The sequence below is a fragment of the Felis catus genome, chromosome A2, assembly GCF_018350175.1.
Source record: "Felis catus isolate Fca126 chromosome A2, F.catus_Fca126_mat1.0, whole genome shotgun sequence".
Lineage (NCBI taxonomy): Eukaryota > Metazoa > Chordata > Mammalia > Carnivora > Felidae > Felis > Felis catus.
In genome coordinates, this window is record NC_058369.1 from 79158040 (window position 1) to 79181175 (window position 23136).

At 47.5% G+C, this 23136-nt stretch overlaps 1 protein-coding gene across 6 annotated transcripts in view; it reads left to right on the forward strand.

The window, feature by feature from the left end:
* The window catches only part of ATXN7L1 (ataxin 7 like 1), a 248244-nt gene that overhangs the window by 106101 nt on the left and 119007 nt on the right, over nucleotides 1-23136 (forward strand). The window contains exon 4 of one of the 6 annotated variants that reach the window (XM_023250266.2): nucleotides 4484-5704. The exons of the other annotated variants lie outside the window; for them this stretch is intronic. Within the exon in view, the coding sequence (XP_023106034.1) occupies nucleotides 4484-4569 (86 nt within the window). The 3' untranslated portion in view covers nucleotides 4570-5704. Of the gene's footprint in view, nucleotides 1-4483; nucleotides 5705-23136 lie in introns of those variants that run through there. 6 annotated transcript variants of the gene reach the window in all.

The window sequence follows — 23136 nt, forward strand, 5'->3', positions numbered from 1 at the left end:
CGGTGTCTCGGCAGAAGCCAGCAAGCACCCCTGAATTAGAAATAGATAGGGGTTGGGCTCTGTGTTCTAAAAAGCCTTGATGACAGAAGGCCAGTGGGAAAGGCGGATGCATTTCAGGTCACCTCAAGTTGCATGCTCTGTATATGGCTTGAAAGATACCCTTCGACACGGCCCACGTGGACTTTCCATTTCCCTGGTGGTGTATAACTGAAGTCACCAGGTGATTTGCAAGAATGCGGTAAGCGGATGTGGCCTCCTGATGCCTCTCGCTTGCCAAAACGTGGGTGACCCGTGACACCCGTGTAAATGAAGGATAGTCCTATGTGGCGGATGAACTCTGCTAGCCAGGGCAGGCCTGGTGCCCATGCCAGGGTCTGAGTGTGTTGTTGGTCCTGCCAGACAGCTTTGATGTCGTCTGTGGTCATCAGTCACCCCCTTCACCCCCGTGGCTGCCGGATTAACTGGGCAGCTACAGTCACAAGAGCCCAGGCTTGGCTGGATTAACTCAAGTTCATTGCTAACCACAGGAAAATCATCTGCCCTGATAGTGTTGCAGTGAGTCATTGACCATCACTGGGGCACCCTGAGAAAAGAGCAAATGTGGAGCATTTTCTCAAGGCTGGATCTATTGAGCATGCAGCAGATTTCTCGCAGGCCACCATAAAGGCTTTATGGCCAGCTCCTAATTATCTATGGTACTGAAGGAGAAATCTAGCATGACCTTTCACATTTAAAAATAAATCCCTCTATTGAACTTGATCCAGTGGTTTCATACTAGAAATCTATTAGGGGAGGGTGGTATTTCCTTTTATGTTTTCCCATTTAACCAGTAGTTTTAATGAGCAACAAAATGACCTAACGGGGCTGGGAGTACAGCACAGGAAGGTAATTGGCGTGAGGTTAAGGGATGGGTCCAGGCCTATTTCCTGCCTCGTTCGGCCTCTGTTCTTCTACTGACTGCGTTTGTTTGCTGCATCTACTTTATAAGGTCAGGAGAAGATCAAACGTAGAAATATCCCCAAGCCTAGCCAGAGGAAGCACACAGAACATCTTAGCTGTTATGACTTATGTAGATTTACAGAAACTCTTACTTCATCAAGAGGACGAAACGACAGATGAGTTTGTTTATAAAAGACAGGTGCGAATCTAAGTGAATCTTTAAGGTAATTCTGTATTTCATTCATGGCGAAATCACATCATCTTTTTTTTTTTTTTTAAAAGCTTAAAAGGCTGAGCCAGCTGTGCATGATATATTAAATACACACATTTACTTACTTCGGAAAAGTTACGATTTTGAGAGTATGATCATTCCGGGGGGGGGGGGGCGGCAGGGACAATTTTCATATACCTCTTGTCCATTGAAAAGAGTTACATGTAAAGAATGATTTCCATTCCTTGGATTGGTGTCTTCAAATCCCTGCTTTCTTTTCAAGTGTGGTCATATAGCAAGAGAAGGGAAGACTGGGAGCTGCTTAAGGAAGGAGTTCCTTATAAATCCTCTTTGTTGTCCCAGAGTGTCTGGCAAATAGTCACTCAGTCAATGTCTTATGAATGAAGGAATCAATAATTTAGATATTTAATCCTTTACGTCAGTGATACTCAACCTTGAGCCATGCATCAGGATTGTTCCGGTGCTTGTTAAAACACAGACGGCTGGGCCCCACCCTCAGAGTTTCTGATTCGATGGGTCTGGAGTGGGACCTGAGAATGTGCATTTTCACAAAGCCTCTGGATGATGCTGATGCTGTTGGCCCAGGGCTGTACTTTCACCTGTTTCAAGACTTCCAAGAGACTAACATCTGTAGTTGTCTGACCTCGCCCTGGGTAACTAAGATAGATTTTGTAAAAATTACCGGGATTTGATCAGATAGAAAAGCAACCTGGATTTTTTTTTAATTGAAAACTACATTTTGGGGGCGCCTGGGTGGCTCAGTTGGTTAAGTGTCCGACTTCAGCTCAGGTCATGATCTTGCGGTTCCTGAGTTCGAGGCTGGCATCCTGAGTTCGAGCTCTGTACTGACAGCTCAGAGCCTGGAGCCCGCTTTAGATTCTGTGTCTCCCTCGCTCTCTGCCCCTTCCCTGCCCACTTGCACTCCGTCTCTCTCTCTCTCAACAATAAATAAACATTAAAAGGAAAAGAAAAAGAAAACTACATTTTGTTCCTTGTATAATTATGAGAGATGTGAGAATCAGATCACCACCTTCTTCTTAATTGTGGTCTCTGCTGGCAGGATGCACCCACTCCAGGAGGGTGGGAGAGGGTGGTACTCTTGCAACACTTAAGCCAGATTGTACCTCCATCCACTTTGGGAATCTCTACTTAGTGTCAGAGGTGCTTAACTGCAAAGCTGAAACGAGACATGATCTTTTCCAGAAACTGCAGATGAGCAAAAAGGGTACAGGAGATGAGCATATGATACAAAAGGGAACAAGTTCCTTGCGAAGTCTTTTCATGCTGGCTGTCGGCCTGACTGAAGTCATTAGGCCCACGGGATTCAGAAACACAGAGGGAGTTTCATGGGCTGAGGAAGGCTGCTTTCTCAAAAAAAGTTGTGCTAAGTCCAGATGTTACTTTGGACGGCAGGCAAAGAGCCAGACTTCCCAAACCCAGGCCACTGGGAAGCTCCCCCACTCCCCGCAGCCATGCATCCCCCCTCTTTTCAGGAAAGAGTCCTTGAGACTGTGAGGACCCTCAGTAGAGGCCAGGGACAGGTCAGTAGAGGGTGCCCCAGGGATACAAGACTCCCTGAACAAAGAGAAGAGATCAAAATGGAACCTAAGAAGGCAATTGAAGGGTAAGAGGGGCTAAGACCTTCCTCTGACGAGAATGCAGAAGTAACCTATTGCTATGTAACAAATGACCCCAACATCCAGCAGCTTAAAACCACAAGTATGTCTTGTCTTACACAGTTTCCGCAGTTTCCGTGGGTCACGGACCTGGAGTGGTGTAGCTGGGTGGTTCTGGCTCAGGGACTCTCATGAGGTTGCGGTCAAACTGTCATCTGTGAGTCGCTGTCATCTGAAGGCTTGGCTGGGGCCGAAGCTTGTCTCTACCAAGATGGCGCCCTCACCTGGCCGTAGCAGGCCTCTCCACAGGGCTGCTCGCCACCTAGCAATTAACTTCCCCCAGAGCCAACAACCTGAGAGCGAGGAAGTCAGAATGCTGAAACAAGTCCCTCCAGCTGGCCCCCACTCAAGGGGAAGGGAATGAGGCATCACCTCTTGAAGGAGGCATGCCGCCACAGAGCACATTCCTTTCATCCTCCTCTTGCCAGTCCCAGAAAAGCACAAGAATAACTGATACAGGGCCTTTTGGGAAAGGATGACAGGAGCTTTAAAAAGGACTCCGAAGGGCGCTGTGGCAAATTTGCCTGATCGGACTGAGGAGAGGTGGTTGTGGAGAGGAAGGGGCACTGGAAGCTCTGTGGGCTTTGAACCCACTCTCCTGTAGGGGTCTCTTCAGGCCCAGGACTACTTTGCTTACAAGGGACTGAAGTCACCTGTGAGTCCCAAGGCTCAGGTTTGGTTCCAGAGAAGAGGAAGCAGGGGCTCCTGCTGGAGAAGGAGCCATTGACAGCAATGGCATCGTCTAGGTCGTCTGGCCTGCCCGGGTCCCCCTAGGCAAAGAAGAGCAATTCCAGGCAGACGCGGTGTCCTGCAATAAAGGGGAGCTTCTGGGCTGTGCCTTCCAGGAAGGATAAATAGGGGGTGGGGCATGTTAGGAAGCAGGAGAGGGGAGCCCCACTCTTTTTTATTAAATCGACCCCAGTTGGGATGATGGCTCAGTACCGCTAGGCACAGCAGCAGTCGACCCCTCGTGGCTTTGGCTCCTGGGTCCCACACAGAGACCACACATGGGGGTACATGTTTATTTTGGCCACCTGGGCTGCGTGAATGGATCCTGTTTAGCAGTCTTAAGCTGCAGAACCGTTGGTGGTCATATTGTACTGTGTCTGTTCTTATCTCCCCTATCATCCCCAGGGAATAAGCTAATCAAACCTGCTGATGATTTTACACCAAGAAGGAGATAGCTAATAACTTGGATGACAAGTATTAGAATACAATGTGATGTGGATAAATTGGGCCCATGTATTAAGGGCTATAAAATGAGATTCCATCAAGGCATGAATAATGGTGCCTGTGGAAAGGATTAATCAAATACCCCATTAAAAGGTATGGGAATTCTGGTCAGACAGCCCCGGTTTAATTACACTCCGGCCCCCACCCCGCCCTCTCACTCGGTTCCCTCTGAAACTGCTTTCTGCTACGAGGAATGTGGGAAAGAGTTTAGAGGAAATTATAGAAAAATTGAGACATGCGTTTTGGTAGAACAAGATCATGAAGACAGATTTAAGCAACCAGTGTTTAATTTAGGAAAAAGAGATAAGGCAATTGGCGTGAGTAATCGTTTACAAATGTAATTTCCAAAGGAGCCCTGTTGATACCATTCAGCAAATGCCAACAAAGCATTTACTTTCCAAAGGGAGAAAGCAAGACAACAAGACAAATGGAGGCATCTCCAGAAATGGACCAGAGAGCAGCCAAGCCATAGAGAAGAATCAGATGTGAGAATGGGCAGTGCGGAAGGTAGACACAACATCTGAAAGCTCTTGGAGGACTGGCATTGTCTGGAGAAGGCTTCTTGGAAGAGGAGACTCCAGCAGAGCCCCGCAGTATGGACAAGCTCCCATGTACTGCAAATTCGTGAGCACACTCTGGTGACAGAGTTTAGGGAGAAAACGGGCTTGAGCGGAGCAGAGGGCATCTGTGAGATTCTTCTCTCCATTTCCACCACCACCACCCTGGTCCAAGCTGCCATCACTTCTCACCTGGAAAAGTACAAAAGCGTTTCAGCTGTTTTCCCTGCTTCCACTCTTGCTCCCCTATAGTCCATTCCACGCACAAAAGTCAGAATCAAAAAGTAAAGTTAATCATATTCTCTTGACTTATGGCTTCCCATTGCTTTTAAGCTAAAAGTAAATGATTATCGTGGCTATAAAGTTTTGCATGGTCTGAACCACATCCTCTGCTAGGCCCCCTTTCACTCTATATGCCAATCAAGCTGACCTTCAGCATGTCAGCACACATTGGGTCCTGCTGCCACTGGGCCTTTGCGCATGCTTTTCCTCCTCTGTATGATTTTTTTTTCTTCCCATCTTCTTGAAGCTAACTCTGACTCATTCTTCAGAATGCATCTTAATGATTACTTCCTCCTGGAAGAGTTGTCTGGTTTTCATAGCTAAGTCAGCACTCTCTTCTACCTCAAAAACAAATGTTCATTGTGTGACCATATGATTAATATTTATCTCCCCCACCAGGCCACATACTGTGAGAGGGAAGGGACCCAGTCTTTGCATCCCCCAGAGCCTAGCACAGTCTCAATAAATATATATTGACTGGATCATGACATTTAATTAGGAACAGTGTGACTAGTGGAGAAATTATGTTTGACCAGTATGTAGGAGAGTGCCATTGTGAATTCTTACTGGGATGAAAACCGGAATTCATGTTCAGACTCTGCCACCTGCTGGTCGTGCTGTTGTAAATAAATCACAGGTCTTCTCAGGGCCTGTTTCCTCATCTCTAACATGGGGGTACCAACAGCCACCTCACATGGTTGTGATGAGAAATTAATGAAATAATACTTATAAGCATTTTTTTTAACTGTAAAAGCAGATGTAAATAGACTTTGTCATTTTTTCCAGTGTTTGTCACTATTGGATTGATGGAGGAATGGTTGGAAGGATGGAAGGATGGATGGACAAACGGATGAATGGATGGAAGGTTGGAGGGATGGATAGAAGGAAGGAAGGAAGGAAGGAAGGAAGGAAGGAAGGAAGGAAGGAAGGAAGGAAGGAAGGACAAACGGATGGATGGCCAAACAGATGCATGGATGGAAGGATGGATGGACAGACAGATGGTTGGATGAACAAATGGCTGGATGAACAGTTAGGGAGCCACTGTGAGAGCCATGAGGGGAACCAGGCACATGAGTAGCATGATGAAAGCCAAAAGAGGAGGAAATTTCAAGAAGTAGGAGGAGGCTTGTTGATGGACCACAACATCACATAGAGCAGAACAGGCCAGGAGAATGAGGCGGGGGGGGGGGGGGGGGGGGGGAGTGGGGCATGGATCTTTTTAACTCGGACAGAAGAAAGTCATTGGTGACCTCAGGACAGGTCCTCCTCAGCCTTTTCATGTTGTCTGTGCTTTCAATGACATGCCTTAATTGTAACTTAATCACATTACTGATTTTTATCTTTTTGGGGAAAATCAAATTGATTTGCACATGCAACAAAATTGGTGAGATTACTCCAGCTGCTGCCAGCAGGTGCTGACAAGTACAGAAGTGAATGTCAGAGCATAAGAAAATACACTAAACATTTATTTTAATAAGCCCTAGTAAACCTTAGTTATTTATTAAATTGCCATGGATAATTAGGTTTCGGTTTCCAGGGTTGTTTCATTTTTAACTCCCTGTGTTCCAGTAGGAGGAACAGGGCTGGATGTGTGGGCAGGAACCTGTGTGAGATTCATCCAAGGGCAGTTTCACTGCTGTTAGCTTTTTGGGGTCTCTTTGATTATGTCTCACTTTCTACCACGACCATCCACACAGGGTAAGTCATTCTAACACACACGCACACACGCACACATACACACACGCACGCACACTAGCTGAGCACGTGGTGCTTTGGAGTGGCTGCTCCTCCAACATGGCGGCTTAGGCCTCACCCTGCCAGGCCCTGATCCAGCCAGTCTGTCTGTGTGCGGGCCCTGGGAGGGAGCAGCCCAGGCTGAACCTGAGCCCCACACTTACCATCTTAGGGCTGACTCTCGATAAGTTAAGAAACATGACGAGAGACGCCTGGCTGGCTCAGTTAGAAGAACATGCGACCTTTGATCTCATGAGTTCGAGCCCACATTGAGTGTAGAGATTACTAAAGAAAGACGTGTGGAGTACATGAAAGTCCAATGGCTACTTCCACATTCCTCTTCACCCCCGACCCCCATGCTCCAAACCTGGCTGACAAAGTTCAGAATAAACTAGAAGAAAAAGCCACTGATTATTTCATTTCCATGTAGTAGATGGTGGTGTGGAACATGGGTCTGTGGAGTAAGGAGGTGTTCTTCAAGAAAACTTTAAAATGGCTCAGGGAGGGTTTGGCAATCCCCTCTCTAGTGCCTGTTCAGCACAATGGCTCAAGAGCGTGTTGCCCATCTAAAGACGGGTCCGTGTATGTCTCTGCCTCTTCCCCACATATCCCAGATCCAGAACTTTCTGTGATTCAAACGTTTAGTCAGTAAAGTGGTTTCCTATGAACTGATGCACACAGTTTGCCCAGGAGAAATGCCCAGGCCCTGGTCCATGTGTAAATGGCACTGTCCCCGGAAGTTCCATTACATTCCAGCCTGGGAAAGGTGAGAGGTACTAAGCAGAGACCTCACACCCGCTTTCCGGTGTAGCCCCTCTTGGGGAAGCTGGGTGGTCAGTGGGGGAGGTGGGGCTGTTACAGACATGGCAGGACCCTCTCCCACGGCTGCATGGCCGGGGCAACAGAGCTGGAACCTGTGACCACTGATCTGTCCTCCCTCTGGCCCACCAGAGAATTAAACCCCAAAGCTCCTGAGTCCTTCTGATGTCCAAAAACGCGAGGGCAAAATCTCCCACCTCAGACAGAAGAACGTGGTACTTTAGACCTGGGCCTGAAAATGGGCTCACAGCTCCGCTCTGCCTCGCCTGGCTCCTGCCCTCTCCCGGCTGACATCTCCTGTATAGAAAATGTAGAAAATGCTTTCTCGGAGAGGAGGTGTGAAGATGAAATGCCATGATGCACATGACATGCTTACACTGAAGGTCAGACGCTGGGTGGCTCTTCAAGGCTGAAGTTGGGAAAATTAGGAAGAGAGGATCCCATGCTGGGTCTGGAGTAGTGGACAAGGACAGGAAAAGGGTTCGAGGAAGAGCTCTGTGGAAGTCCTAGTGCTCCAGAGATGGGCGCAGAGGAGCAGCCGGGAAGACCCGGGCTCAGACCCAGCAGGACAGTGTCACAGAGCCCGGTCAGGAAGGAGTGCCAAGGAGTATCAGATCTTTCAGAAAGTTGGCCTGGGAAGAAAAAAAGCTTTTGAATCATATTTACCTTTTCAGTGAAAGTGAATTCAAATTAATTTGGTTTTCAAATTTTTAACGCACCCATTGTCATCATTGTACCCTAGAGCGTTGTGAAAACTTACCAAATTGGAACTCAATTACCATCTACACTCTAAGAACAGGAACCCAATCTTGCAAGCAGATTTGAAAAACTCCTGGGTTGCCTGGGTGGCTCAGTCGGTAAAGCCTGTGACTCTTGATTTTGGCTCAGGTCATGATCTCACATTTTGTGACATCCAGCCCCACGCCGAGCTCTGTGCTGACAGAGCCTGCTTGGCATTCTCTCTCTCTCTCTCTCTCTCTCTCTCTCTCTCTCTCTCTCTCTCTCTGCCCACCCCCTCCCCCATTCACATACGTGCTCTTTCTTGCTCTCTCTTTCGTGCTGTATCTCAAAATAAATAAATAAACTTTAAAAAAAGAAAAGAAAGGGGCGCCTGGGTGGCGCAGTCGGTTAAGCGTCCGACTTCAGCCAGGTCACGATCTCGCGGTCCGTGAGTTTGAGCCCCGCCTCAGGCTCTGGGCTGATGGCTCAGAGCCTGGAGCCTGTTTCCGATTCTGTGTCTCCCTCTCTCTCTGCCCCTTCCCCGTTCATGCTCTGTCTCTCTCTGTCCAGAAAAATAAAAACGTTGAAAAAAAAAATTAAAAAAAAAAAAAGAAAAGAAAAGAAAAGAAAAGAAAAGAAAAGAAAAGAAAAGAAAAGAAAAGAAAAGAAAACTCCTGAGCCCAGGAAAGAAAACATTCTGTCTGTCGAATGTGCATTAAGTTCTCCCGATTCTCCCTGCTCCTTCCCGTTCCTGCATTCTCCCTACTGTTACCAGAGAGGAGGACACACCATCCTGATTTCCTTCACAAATAAAACCCCTGGGAGAACCAAGGAAAGAAATATGGACAGGGAATCAGAATGTGATCAGTTTGGGCCTCTGCTTAATTTCTTGTGTTCCCCTCTGATGTCTCTCAGGGCCCTTCCGTGGCTCTATACAGCAGTGATAAAGTTCTGAAGGTAGCGTGGGGAGCCTGTTGAGTTTGAAGGGTGCCTTGAGTTTTGAAGTTTTTCTTGTATCCATCAGTTTGGGAGCTTTTTCTTTCTGTGCAAATCAAAACAGACCCCACATGTATTTGATTTAAAAAAAATTTTTTTTAATGTTTATTTGTGTGTGTGTGTGTGTGTGTGTGAGAGAGAGAGAGAGAGAGAGAGAGAGAGAGAGAGAGAGAGAGAGAGAGAAACAGAGCATCTCTGGGGAGGAGCAGAGAGAGGAGACACAGAATCCTAAGCAGCCTCCAGGCTCTGAGCTGTCAGCACAGAGCTCAATATGGGGCTTGAACCCACGAACCACAAGATCATGACCTGAAGTCAGACATTTAACCAATTCAGCCACCCAGGCGCCCTTAATTTTAAGTGTTAAAAAAGCCTCTCATCTCCTAGTACAACAACACTGCTCATTTCTATTGTCTATTTTGTGGGTCCCATAGCCCTGGAGTAAGCAATTTAAGGTCCTGGACTTGGGACATCTGGAGGTCACCATTAAGTGCATGAGCTCTTATTAAGTCAATATTTAATAAAGCCTTTGAAAATGCTAATGATTATGTTTGTGGGACGGTCTGCTGAGATTAGAGAAAGGAAAAACTTTGTAAGTGTAACTTTTCTTGCTCCAAACCATAAGTAAATGGCCAGATCTAATCTTCCCTTCATCCATCATTTATATTTATTATATTTGGGGAGTCTGGTTAGTGGTCTACATTCCTTGGGGTTTTGCTACATCCAGGATCCTATTATACAATCATCTTTGATAAAACTTAACAGTATACAACCCCAGGCCTTGAAGGATAGCACGATGCCAAACCCCATTCCAAATGTGTTTCCTACTAAAGCAAACTATATTGAAAGGCATTAAAGAGAAGGATTCCCCAGTGACTTCCAATTGAAGAAAGAAAAAAAAAATGTCATAAATCACTAGTTCCACAGAAAGCTCCCCCATATCACATTCTCTTCCTATCTCATCACCATTCTTGTGGGAAAGTGAGTGTGGTGGGGTGTGCCCTCCTTAAGAACATGGCTTGCGTACAGGGTTTTTCTCAAGCAAGTGATCACTTGCTTTAAGGAGTGCAATTTGGGGCACCTGGGTGGCTCAGTCGATTGAGCGTCCGACCTTGGCTCACTGTTTGTGGGTTCGAGTGCCATGTCGGGCTCTGTGCTGACAGCTCAGAGCCTGGAGCCTACTTCAGATTCTGTGTCTCCCTCTTCTCTGTCCCTACCTCACTTAAGCGCGCGCGCTCTCTCTCTCTCTCTCTCTCTCTCTCTCTCTCTCTCAAAAATTAAAAGGAAAATTTAAGAATGAGTGCATTTGGACATGTTGGCATGTACCAAGGCAAAATCCAGATGGTAGAGAATGGCAGGTTAGGTGGCCTGAGTCTCCAACAGATAATTTGTAAGGAAAAGGCAGAGATGGAGAAGCTTAAAAGAAGCTTACAAGACATCTAAAATATGGGCAAGACTAACCTACAGTGGCTAAGGACATTGGGTGATGAAACCATAAGTAAACACAAGGAACTGAAGACTGGAAGTTAGGAGTGTGGTTGTTTTGGGGGGGGAGGGGGGCTGCAGTTGGGACAGATGCGTGGAGGGGCTTCTGGGGTGGCCAGCAAAGTCCTCTCCCTTCATCTGGCGGGTGCTTCCTAGGGCGTTTGCCCGTTTGCATCAATCCCGGTGCGATCCATTTGTTTTGTATGGTTTTGAGTATCTATTTTACAATAGAAACTTCTATTTTAATGAGTCCACTCGGGGTTCATATTACCTATAGTCTTGCCGGAATTCAGCTTTGGCGGGGAGTTGTCTCTAACAAAATACGTCTTCGTTTTCTCAGTGGGAGGAAAATCGTAGATCCAGCTGGAAATTCCCCAGTGGGGTTGTCTGGCAGCTTGGTCAGAACTGTGGGCCTGGGGGTGGAGCTTTTCTGGGTTCTGGCTACTGAAATCATCTGCTCTTTCTTTTTTCCCTGCTTTTTGTTTATGTAGCTAATTTTCTAGTCAATTGCTTTTAGTGACGAATAAGCACCTGCAAACCCACCTTCCCTAAACAAAAGCCAGGACCCTGATGACAGCATCCGCTCCTGCCCTTCCTCCTCCCTGATCTTTGGTAAACTTTAAAGGCCACAAAGGTTTGTTTAGGGGAACTCACCCCTGCCATGAGCCCCTACTTACTGCCCCTCATTGTCCCTGAAAATGCCAGTCTGAAGTGACCACCCTTGTGGTGTGATTTTAGGTACATTTTAGGTGATTTGAGGGTGACCTCTGACATCTCTCCCTCCAGCAGGGGCATCATCCTTTACCTGGAGGCTTTCACCCCTGTTAAGTGTAGCTCCACCAGCGCCCCAAGCCCCTTACCACGAATAAACTAGGTGAGAGCTAGTTTCAATAGCGGGTAAGTCGTGAAGAGTAGGATCATGAAACCTGAGGTCGGGCACAGTAAGGAAGACCCAAGGGGGGGTTGGTGAGAGTTTACCTTTTCTTCCTTTTCTTCTTCTCATTAGACCTGGCCTCAACATGTTGATGTTTTTCGGCTAACTCTAGGATCCCACTAAAACACAACATTTGCCTCTGTCCCTGGGGCTGCATGAAGCTAGTTCTCCAGCTCTCTCGGTGCACAAGCCTGAGTCCAAATCAGTTTGGGAAGGAAGGACAGGGACCTCATCTGGTTTTGGTCACCATTCAGTTCTCAACCCCTGGCACAGTGCTTGGCACTTAGCAGGTGTTCAGTAAACAAGATAAAATAATGTATGAGTAAACACAGGACCAGGCTCACAACCAGCTTGTAGCAAGAAAGAGCATGCAGAGATCTCTCAAGAGGAGCAGTGAGAAAGAGACTGCTGTCGCTCTGCAGGCTTTCAGGGTCACCTGCCCCCTCACCTCTGCTGCTGGGCATTTCCTCAGCAGCAGCCCAGGTAGGTAGGATCAGCCACTTCTGTGCCTCCCTGTCTTCCACAAGGGAGTCAGCCAGTACCTAGTTCTTGAGAAGTACTGGCTCTTACCACATCGTCTCCCACTTGACATCCCTCCTGGGGTCATGGGGGTATTTCCTCCACACACTGTCTAATCTGCACGACACAGTAACCCCATGAAGTAGGTAATTCCCACTTAATAGAGGAGGAAACTGAGGCCGAGAAGGACTGAAGTCACTTCTGAAGGGCAGAGCTGTAACTAGAACCTGGAACTTTGAATTTTTTTTAACATTTATTTATTTTTGAAAGACCGAGCATGAGGTGGGGAGGGGCAGAGAGAGAGGGAGACAGAGTCCGAAGCAGGCTGCAGGCTCCAGGCTCCCAGCTGTCAGCGCTCAAACACACGAACTGTGAGATCATGACCTGAGCCCAATCGGATGCTTAACTGACTGAGCCACCCAGGCACCCCTAGAGCCCAGAACTTTGGATCTCTGGGTCCAGTATCCTTCTGCTGCCCTGTCTTAGGTGCTGAGATCCAAATAAAGGGGGATCAAGAGTCAGCCTTCCCGTCAAGAAGCTTACAATCCAGTCTGAGCACAGAAAACACCCTACACGATAAACACAGCCACTTAATATACTGGAGCACTGCCTGATCCTTCCCCGGCTTTACTTCACAGAGATGCTATGAAAGATTCCTAGTGTTTCTCAGAAGGTTTCTCTCTGTAAGTTTATTTTACACAGCATGGAATGGGGTGGCTCAGCAGTCTTCAGCTGTGCGCTGTAACACGGAGGCCAAGGGGAGCCTAAGAAACAGAAACCCGCAGGAAATCCCACAGACCCTGTTTGGACCAATTGTGTCGATCTCACCCTTCAGCAGACCTCGTTAGAGCAACCACGTTGTGGATAAGAAAAAGAAAGCAAAGGGTCTAATCCATAATCGAGATCACCGTTCCCTGTAAGGGTTACTGCCCAGCACACAGAGATGCCCTTGCTTTTGGACCTACTTCCCCCAACAAGCTGCTTCACATCTCTGTCTTCTGATGCTCTCTGTGACCCCATGCAGGCAGCAGGGCTGGTGCTTGGAAACGTTACCCAAGGCCCCGCGGATTGTCGGCGGCAGTGCTGGAACTTGAACCTGAGCTCTTTCCGGCCCCCACCTCTTTTCTCGCTTTCTCCCCACAGTGGCCCCTGTTGTCCTCCTCTTCCAGCCGTCCTTGAAAAAGACCCAGCAGTGGCCTCTACCCCACCCGCGAGCCCACGGCACTCTCAGCAACTCTTGCTCATATTACGTTGGTTAAGTGCTCACTGACCACTTCGCTGCGCTATAATCATTTAATTCATCTATGCCTAGGAGGAAGAGATGCTTTATTTAGAAGCTTCCGAGGGAAAACTTCCCAGTCTTCAGGTCACTATCAGCTTGCTGGCCTTGGGATGATCTCAGGCTCCGCCCGCTATGCTCCTCTTCCGAGCAGAGGAGGATAATCAGGTGGCTTCATCTAAGGGGGAGCTGATGTGCTGAGGACTGCGGGAGGGTTGTGGCTGGTCTCACAAAGAGAGGACAGACAGATGCAGGGAGGCAGGATAATGAGAAGACCTTCGAAAAAATAAGCGGTTCTTTTTATGCTCCTCCTGGGGCAAGAAGAGAGGATTTATCTTCTTGAGCTGCAGGCTGAGGCTGGTACTCAGGTTGACAGCCAGTGTTTCTTAGCCACAACTGTACATTAGGGGGACCTGGGAAGCTTTCCCATATCCTGATAATAGGCCTGGCATCTGGGTTTTTAAAACTCCACAGGATTCCAGGGCGCCTGGGTGGCTCAGTTGGTTGAGCATGCCGACTTTGGCTCAGGTTATGATCCCACAGTTTGCAGATTTGAGCCCCACTTCGAGCTCTCTGCTGTCAGCGCAGAGCCTGCTTAGGATCCTCTATTCCCCTGCCCCTCCCTTTCTCTTTCTCTCTCTCAAATAGAAACATTAAAAAACAAAACAAAAAATAAAACACCACCACACAAGTCTGGTGTGTGTCTGAGCTTGAGAACCAGTGATCAGATGGGTAGTGATGGCTTTGTCATGCATCTGCCTAGCTAGGCTGAACTACATCTCCCAGAATTCCCTGTCCCGTGGGTTCCTAATTGGGTTGGGCCACAGAGGGATTCTTGGGAGGGCTGGAGGATGAAAGGGAAGTGGCAGCTATTTTGCAGGACATGTATCGTCGCCTGCACGCTGGCTCTCCCCATCGCCATGTGGCACTGGGTAGGCCTGTAATTACTCTACCTTTCCCTGGATCCCCCTTCAGCTTCTCTGACCCCTGGGCCAGCTGTGAGAGCTGAGTTCCATGGTGAAGGGTCCTGGCTCCTGGGAGACATCCATCCCATCAAGGTCAAAAACAACAAGAACATGCGTTTCAGTCCATCCTCCTGAGGTTCCAGTTAAAGCTGTGCATTCCAGATTGGTTTTGTTCTGCCAAGGTTTTTCCTTCCCAACCGCCTGCCCTGTGGACTTCACGCTCCAGCATCAGACGCAAAAGCAATAGACTTCTCAGGGCTGCTTAACCAGCAATTCCTGTTGTGAAAGGTGAAATACCTGTTACAGATCCATACATACAGCTACATAGACAAATACATCCGTATCCGTCCTTGTAGCTCTGCTTCTTCAACTGAACCCTGACTGATAGAGGTGGTTTGCAGAATTGTGGATCAAGGAGTTGTTTTTATCCACAGAGGGAGGCCTTCCTTAAACTGGAGGTTCCATTTAAGAAAGAGATACAAAGGGGCACTGGGGTGGTTCAGTGTGATGAGCGTCCAACTCTTGATTTCGGCTCAGGTCGTGATCTTGGGGTTTGTGAGTTCGAGCCCCGCGTCGGGCTCTGCACTGACAGCGTGGAGCCTGCCTGGGATTGTCTCTCTCCCTCTCTGCCCCTCCCCCACTTGTGTGCATGCTCTCTTTCTCAAAATAAATAAGTAAACATTAAAAAGAAAGAAAGAGATACAAGTGGCTCTGACTGGAGGAGAAGGCAAGTCTGACGCTTTCCTCTCTCAACCGCCACCCCCCAAGATGACACACGAGGGGCAATTTGAAAACCTTTGGTAGATTCATGGTCTCCAAGTCTGGAGGTGCATGGGAAACCAGACTTCTCTGGGGAGAATCTTAAATATGCAAATCCCTAGGCTTTATTTCACATCTAGGATTAAGAATCTTAAAGGATTGGGTCCGAAGTGCAAGTTTTTTAAAAGCCTCCTTTACCCCAGCCTTTCTGCACTGTTGGTACTGTTCTGTTTCTTGATCTGGGTGCTGGTTACATGAGGCTGTTTTGTACATCCAAAGTTAAAAGGTGGCATGCTTGTGCTTTGTGCCTTTTCCTGTATGCCTATCCTACCTCAATAAAAAAAAAATAAATGCACCACCTCCCACTCTCCCACTGCCCATAATCCCATATTCCAGGGACTGGCCAAAGTTGATAGCCGTGGTCTAGATGACTCCTTGTATGCCTTCTAGCAAAATTCAGAGAACATGAACAGAAAAATGTCCAGCAATTGAGAATAGTTAAGGCGCATCCATAATCCCAATGCTACAATCCTATGCATTATTATTTTTTTAAGTTTATTTATTTAGAGAGAGAGAGAGAAAGCATGCATGTGCTAGTGGGGGAGAAGCAGAGAGAGAGGGAGAGAGAGAATCCCAAGCAGGCTCTGCACTGTCAGCCCAGAGCCAGATGTGGGACTCAAACCCACGAACCATGAGATTATGATCTGAGCGATAACCAAGAGTCAGCAGTCCAATTGACTGAACCACCCAGGTGCTCCTCCTATGCAGTTATTATAGCTCTAGAGAAGAATATGAAACAGTGAGGCAGCCAGCCAGCTTCAGGCGATAGGGATGGGTTACAAGGGGAATGAGAGGGGGCAGTTTGGAAGATCACATTGGAGCCAGACCATGGAAGGCTTTGAATGACAAACTGAGAAAAAGGAAAAGCCACTTTCAAAGAGTTAAGGCTCTATTTTGAGGAACAGTGGCTGGTGGGGGAAGCAGGAAGTGCTTACAAATTTTAAGCAGTGATTGACAAAAGTGACATTTTAAAAAGTGCAATTGTAGGGGCACCTGGCTGGCTCAGCTTATTGAGTGTCCAACTCTTTATTTCGGCTCAGGTCATGATCCCAGGGTCATGAGATCGAGCCCCGAGTTGGGCTCCATGCTGACCATGGAACCTGCTTGGGATTCTCTCTCTCTCTCTCTCTCTCTCTCTCTCTCTCTCTCTCTCTCCCTCCCCCCTGCCCCTCCCCCACTCATGCTGTCTCTCTTTCTCTCTCTAAAATAAAAAATTAAAAAAGAAAGGTAAAAAGTGCAGTTGCAAGTGTAACATTATATTATCCATCACGTTTTCCTGCTCACCAGATATCTTGTTTGAATTGCAAACTGGTGAATGACAGAGCAGAGAGTGGGTCCTGGCCCTAGAAATAGGGACATGACCCTCCTGTGGTGTCAAGACAGACTTTTCAATCTACACTTCTTTCTGAAGTGCTTGCAGTCTATATATACTGTTCTTGGAATGCTCTTAAATAGAAAAAAACAAAGAGGGGTAAAGCCCCAATTCTCCCAATTGAAGGCCCAGGAGCTTCCTATGAGGCACAGCTGTCACAGGTACATTAAGAATTTTTAATCATAGTACAGGGAGAAATTTCACAGCCTGATTCATTTTTCAGGCCATAAGTGTCCAGAACAGGTCCAACAGTCGTTCTCAACAGGGCACTTGAACCCGGGTAGCAGCAGGTTTGGGGACAACAATAGAGAATCAAGTTGCATTACAGTTGTTTCTGGGGCTTTTGAAATAAAGAACAGGCCCTTACCCCAGAAGGATTCTGAAGCTTCCTTCAGTTGAAATCCGCCAGCCTAAATGCCGTCTTGTATCACTTTAATACCCAGGGATGGAGTTTTCACAGCCCCTTTTTTTTCTTTTCTCTTTTTTAATGTTTATTTATTTTTGAGAGAGACAGACAGACAGAGCATAAGCAGGGGAAGGGCAGAGAGAGAGGGAGACATAGAATCCGAAGCAGACTCCAGGCTCTGAGCTGTCGGCACAGAGCCCAATGCAGGCTCTGTGAGATCATGACCTAACCTAAGTCAGATGCTTAACCAACTGAACCACCCAGGCGCCCCTTACAGCCTCTTTTAGTGGCCCTTTTCTGGATGTGACAACTCTATGCACCTCTTTCCCCCACCTCCCCCAAAAACACCTCCAAAGACTACAACTCCTGAGCTTTCAAAATAAGGGCAGAATTAGGCTTAAACGCGTTATTTAAGAAAATCAAACCAGGGCACCTGGCTGGCTCAGTCGAAGGAGAATCGTGACTCTTGATCTCAGGGTTGTGAGTTTGAGCCCCACCTGGGGTGTAGAGGTTACTTAAATAAAACTTTAAAAAAAAGAAAAGAAAAGAAAAGAAAAAAGAAAAGAAAATCAAACCACAGGCATCATCGAACTTTTTTTGAGAGATGGACTTTTCTTTCTCATTCTTGATTGATTTATGGAGTATTTTCATTTCACCCTTTCTTACTCCCCCAAGCTGTAACCACACCCTAAACTCGATTTTGAGGATTATCCACAGAGAACTCTTTTGATTCCCCCGGGAAATTCCCTCTGGAGCCCAACACCTCCAAACATCTCTCCACCAGTGCACTGGCATGTTTAGAGGGAATGCAAACCAATCTTAACGTTAGCTTCCCTCTAAAATAATTAGCAAGACAACTGTAATAATGAACACGATAATGAGGGGTGGGGGTGGATTCCAAAGTGAAAGGCCAGTTCCTGGCTGCATCCCTGCCATTTCCTTCTGTCTCCTGCAGAGAGTTTGAGAGTTCTCTCTCCCACTGCCTGCCCCCCTCCCCAACTCAGGGCCTTTTGTGGTTTTTACTTGCCAGCATCTTTCAGGAAAGCGAAGTTTACTTTAATAGTCTGCCCTGCTGGCTCCTAAAACCACCTGACCTTCTCCTTGCTCTCCGGGGTGGGCCCACCTCCGAGGGCACAGAGGAAGCCCTGTCCACACTTGGCTCTGGGTTCTTTTACTCAGATCATGTGTAGCAGCTCTCCAGAGCACTTCACTTGGCTAATAAAAGTTGGCAGAGATGCGAGGCACAAAAGTCCCCAGCCCCGGGCTTGAGGAGGAAGCCTCTAGAAGCAGGAAGGTGAGCCTTAGCTTTCTGGCTCAGGCATGCCCAGGCTCAGGTAGCCAGGAGGACGCCCAGCTGGGTCACTGTCTGGCAGGAGGATTCCTGTGATGTCCGTGTAACATCTGCATGGATCTCAAAGGCATAGCACCCGTCCGTTTGTGTGGTCCAACAGGCAACGTCTACTCGCAACAGGACTGCGGAATGATAGAAAGAACCCTCCCTGCAAGATGACAGATCCAACCTCCGCACCCCCTTGATACAGTAGAAGGACCCGAGACCTGCTGAGGCCATGTGGGTGATTTGCCCAGAGTCCCTCAGGTGGAGAGAGAGCTGGGCCGCTCCCCCAGGTGTCAAAATCCAGCATTCCACCACTGCCCCTTGCCCCTTTTCACAAATACAGTGTCTCCCGGTAATTCTTATCAGGACTGTGGATGGTCAGGACATTAACAGGTCCAGCAGTCACAAGACCCTCAGACCTGGAAGAGTCGTGGCTCCCACGCAGGCTGGGCCTTGGGGTTGGGTGCACTTTTTTTTTTTTTTTTTTAAACCACAAGTAATCCTTAAAGCTAATTTGCCTTTGTTTCTTCTTTCTCTGTCTTCCTTTCAGTTGCTTTTTATTCAGGTCTCTAGGGGACTTTGCATATGTGGGATGTTTCTGGGAACTCTGACTGTAGGCACAAGATAAGTCTCTTAACCTCGATTATGATAAACTTTACCGAATAGTTTTATAGTTAAACAAAAGAAGTTATGGGGGTGCCTGGGTGGCTCAGTCAATTGAGCATCCAGCTCTTGATCTCAGCTCAAGTCATGATCTTGAGGTTTGTGGGATTGAGAATCCCTTGGGATTCTCTCTCTCTCTCTCTCTCTCTCTCTCTCTTTCTGCCCCTCCCCCCTTCTCTCTCTCTCTCTCTCTCTCTCTCTCTCTCTCTCTCTCTTTCAAAACAAATAAACTTTAAAAAACGTTACACACTGCACACTTAAAAAAAAAGTTATGTTCAAATCTGTATATCATGATTTTATATCTGTAACACATGTGTCTTCATATTGGTGGAAGTGTACCTTATAACATTTTATGGGAGGAAATGTGGATTTAATTGCAGGTAGACTTTTTTGCAAGAGCTGGAGGTTGGATGAGGAGTATGAGCTTCAGATAGACATCAGGGTCGAGGAGACAAATTTGAGACTTATTAGCATATAGGTGTCACTTAGAGCCCTGGGAACAGATGAGATTAGAACAGCTGCCCTGCATGTTTCTTACCATGGTTCCTCAGGAGAAAAGGGAGGGAAGGACCCTGACACCGGGGCCTCTGCCCCCTTCAAACAGGTCCCCATCCATTGCCCCAAAGGCCGAAGGGATCAGTGTGCTGTCAGAGCTGTCACTCCTTTGCAGCCGAATGCATTGTATGGTCACGCGGCGTGGAGTCCAAGAAAGCACTGTGTTGGGGGGTCAGGACCCGGAACCCAGGGCCAGCTCAGGCACGTGTCAGCTGTGGGACCATGAGCCAGAGGCCCCTCTGCACCCGGTCACATCACCTGGAAGGGTTGGAATTGGGTGGTCTCTGAGGACCCTCCCACTCTAATGTTTGCCTAGGAGTCGAGTGGCCTGAGGCATCCAAACGATATCCTTACACACCAGCCATGTGAAAAACCACATTCAAAGGACAGTCACAAAGTGAAAGGGAGACGGTGTGGTTGACTGTGGAGTGCTTTTCTGGAGGGGAAAGAAGGTAATTGCAAACTCACAGAAAAGTTGCAAAAAACAGTTCAACCTCCCCCATATATATGTGTGTGTATATACATTTTCATGTTTTTATATATTATATTTTATAGATTTTTTTTGAACTGTGTGAGAGTAACGTGCAAATACCGTGTCCCTTTACCCCTAAATTTCAATGAGCATTTCCAAAAAAAAAAAAGGGGGAGAGGACTCTTTTACATAACCATAGTACAGTTATCAAAATCAGGGAACTAACATCGCTAATGGAGACCTTATTCAAAGGTGGCCAATTACCTTGAATAGCCAAGAAAAAGTTAAACATCCAGGATTAGGTGTTGCGTTTAGTTGTTCTGTCCCTTTAGTCTCTGTGAATTGGGGACTGTCCTTCAACCTGCCATTTTCACAGCCCTTGACCCTTGTGAGTATGACAAGCTATTATCTAGTAGAATGTCCCTCAGTGTGGCTGGCCTCATGGTTACATTCGGGTTTTGTATTTGGGGCAGAAGGTGCTTTCAAGGGGGTAAGTTCTGAGTCTGAGACGTTGGGACAAGGACAGAGAGAGAGCAGGACAGTGCGACTCGTGTGAGGAGGAACCCTTTTGATGGGGACCAGACAGCTCAGAAACGGGAGGGGAAACGGAAAGAGAATGTTCACCTGGTGTGGACGCAGCACATGTTAAATACTTCCTGAGCTAGGGGCGCCTGGGTGGCTCAGTCGGTTAAGCGTCCGACTTCGGCTCAGGTCGTGATCTCACGGTCCGTGAGTTCGAGCCCCGCGTTGGGCTCTGTGCTAACCGCTCCGAGCCTAGAGCCTGTTTCGGATTCTGTGTGTGTCTCTCTCTCTGACCCTCCCCTGTTCATGCTCTGTCTCTCTCTGTCTCAAAAATAGATAAACGTTAAAAAAAAAAAAAATTAAATTAAATAAATAAATAAATACTTCCTGAGCTAATAATTTGGCAAGAAAAGGGACCCTCTCCAGGAGGTTTATTCCCCCCAATTATTCTGAGCAATTAAAAAAATCGCTGCTCTGATGTAAGGCCTGCTTGGGAGACACGCTTCCCTTGCCTGCTGTCACTTAGTCTCAGTGACCTGAGGGCCCAAAGTGTTTCTCTTGTTTTACAAGTGGAAAAGCTGAGACCTAGGGAGCTCCTGCACTTGAGGGTGGAGTCAGGCCTAGGCCTCCGGCCCGGGCCCTTTCCACTCCACAGTGCGGTTTCAAACCCGGGAAGAGGTCTTCTCCCCAGCCCGCCCTCACTTTGCTCTGCTCACAACAAGGCTCGAGTGAAGGCTCCGGCTCTATTTTCCACTCATGTCAGTGATTGCTACTTGATGAATCTTCAGGATTGCTGTCAGCTAGAGCGTAATTTTCACAGACGCAAAGACCAATTTTGTTGTTGCTGGGGCGGAAAGATCTATTTCCTCCTAAGTGATCAGACAGATTTGGAGGGAACCCGTAACCGCTGGGGCGTCTCGCTGGCTAATTCTGAAAGGAAGCTGTGCCTCATCTGGCATTCTTAGCTTTTATGGTGGGTGGGTCAGAAGGCCGAGAGCCAGAGGCCCAAGGGCACGCGTGGGGGCACCTCCTGGGCCACGCCCCCGTATCACTGTGACACTCATCAGTCTCTAAGGTGAAAAAACCTCTCAGTGATCATAGCTGCCTTTTCAGTGTCGTCCTGAGAGGCACGTGGAACCTTGGAGAAATGTCCTTGTGGCCTTTACAGACAATGGCCATCACTTCCTTATTCAATGGAAAAGCCTCATTGAGAAGACTTCCTTCTTGTCAGGAACAAGGCTGCTCCCCCACTCTGCACCCCAACCCCAGCTCTTGGGGGCAGCAATTGGAGTACTGGATCTGAGTCTGCTCTGTGCAGCACTCTACCTAACCTCTCGGGGTTTCTGGCAGTGGGAGCCATGTGCTGAGTACCTAGGCCCCGTTCCTGGCCCAGTTATGTGATCATCTTTGGTTTTTCCTCTTCTCCATCCTTTATTTTCTGTCTGCCCTCCTTCTCCTCCTCCATGTTGCTCTCCTGCTCCTCCTATCCTCTCCCTGACTCTCTTAGTAAAAGCAGTAGCTATTATTTTGTACCAAAATCACAGACAGAGAATGGGGAGGCCGAGTCCCATGCGCCTCCGACCAGGAAAGAAGATCCATCAGATCCTAGTTTGGAAACCAATGACTTTGGCCTTAGGAGGCCTTGCTTTCCCCAGAGAAGCGTTCACTTCTTCATTTCCGCTGGAGGACCAGGGCTGGAAGTTGGGGTAGGGGTGTGGTGTGTTGAGAGGGGGAAGGGCAAGCAACTGGCCATGGGAAGATATCCACTAGGGGTAGCTGTGGGATCACCAGCCAGCGACCAGCTCTGCAGGAGGGACCAGATTGTGTGTGTGTGTGTGTGTGTGTGTGTGTGTGTGTGTGTGTGTGTTATGGGAACTGGGGGGCCTTTTAAAATTCAAATTTGAAATAGCTTTCCTGGAAGTGTAAATATGGAACAATTAAACCGATCTTAGATAAATGGTTCGGAATGTGAAATGGGTTAAGAATGGAAGTATTTAGAACAACAGATGCCCCAGGATAAGCCCTCAGGCAAGTGGTAACCTTTTTTGTGTGTGTGTGGTGGCTAAGGGCATGTATTCTCCAGCCAGGTTGCCTGGGTCCACATTCCAGCTCTAACATTTCTAGTTGTGCAGTCTTGGGGAAGCTCCTTTATGCCTCTGTGTCTCAGTTTCTCTATCTGTAAAATGGATATGACTCAACAGTACCTATATGAGAGGGTTGTTGTAAACATTCATGAAAATCAAATGAATTCTTGTCCATAAGGCACTTAAGGCATGGATTAAATAACCATGCAAGAGTTATTACCTGCTGTACTGGTCAGTGAGAAGCTCACCCCTGGATATTGCTCATATCCAGACATATTTGAGAACATCAACAAAGAGACTGGTGATCTTGAACTTAGAACACAAGCTGTATTTCAAGGCTAGGTCCCTGCACCAGACAAAGCAGGGCTTCTCCGCCATGTGGTACATCACACAAGAGACAGAATGCTCTTACTCTCCTGAAAGTTCTAGTTCTTCAGGGAAGACATTTGGGTCACTTTGCCTTGTTGCGTAACAATGTGTTCTTTGAACAAGGATCTGACATGCATCAGTTTCTCAGGTCTGCTATAACAAAATACCACA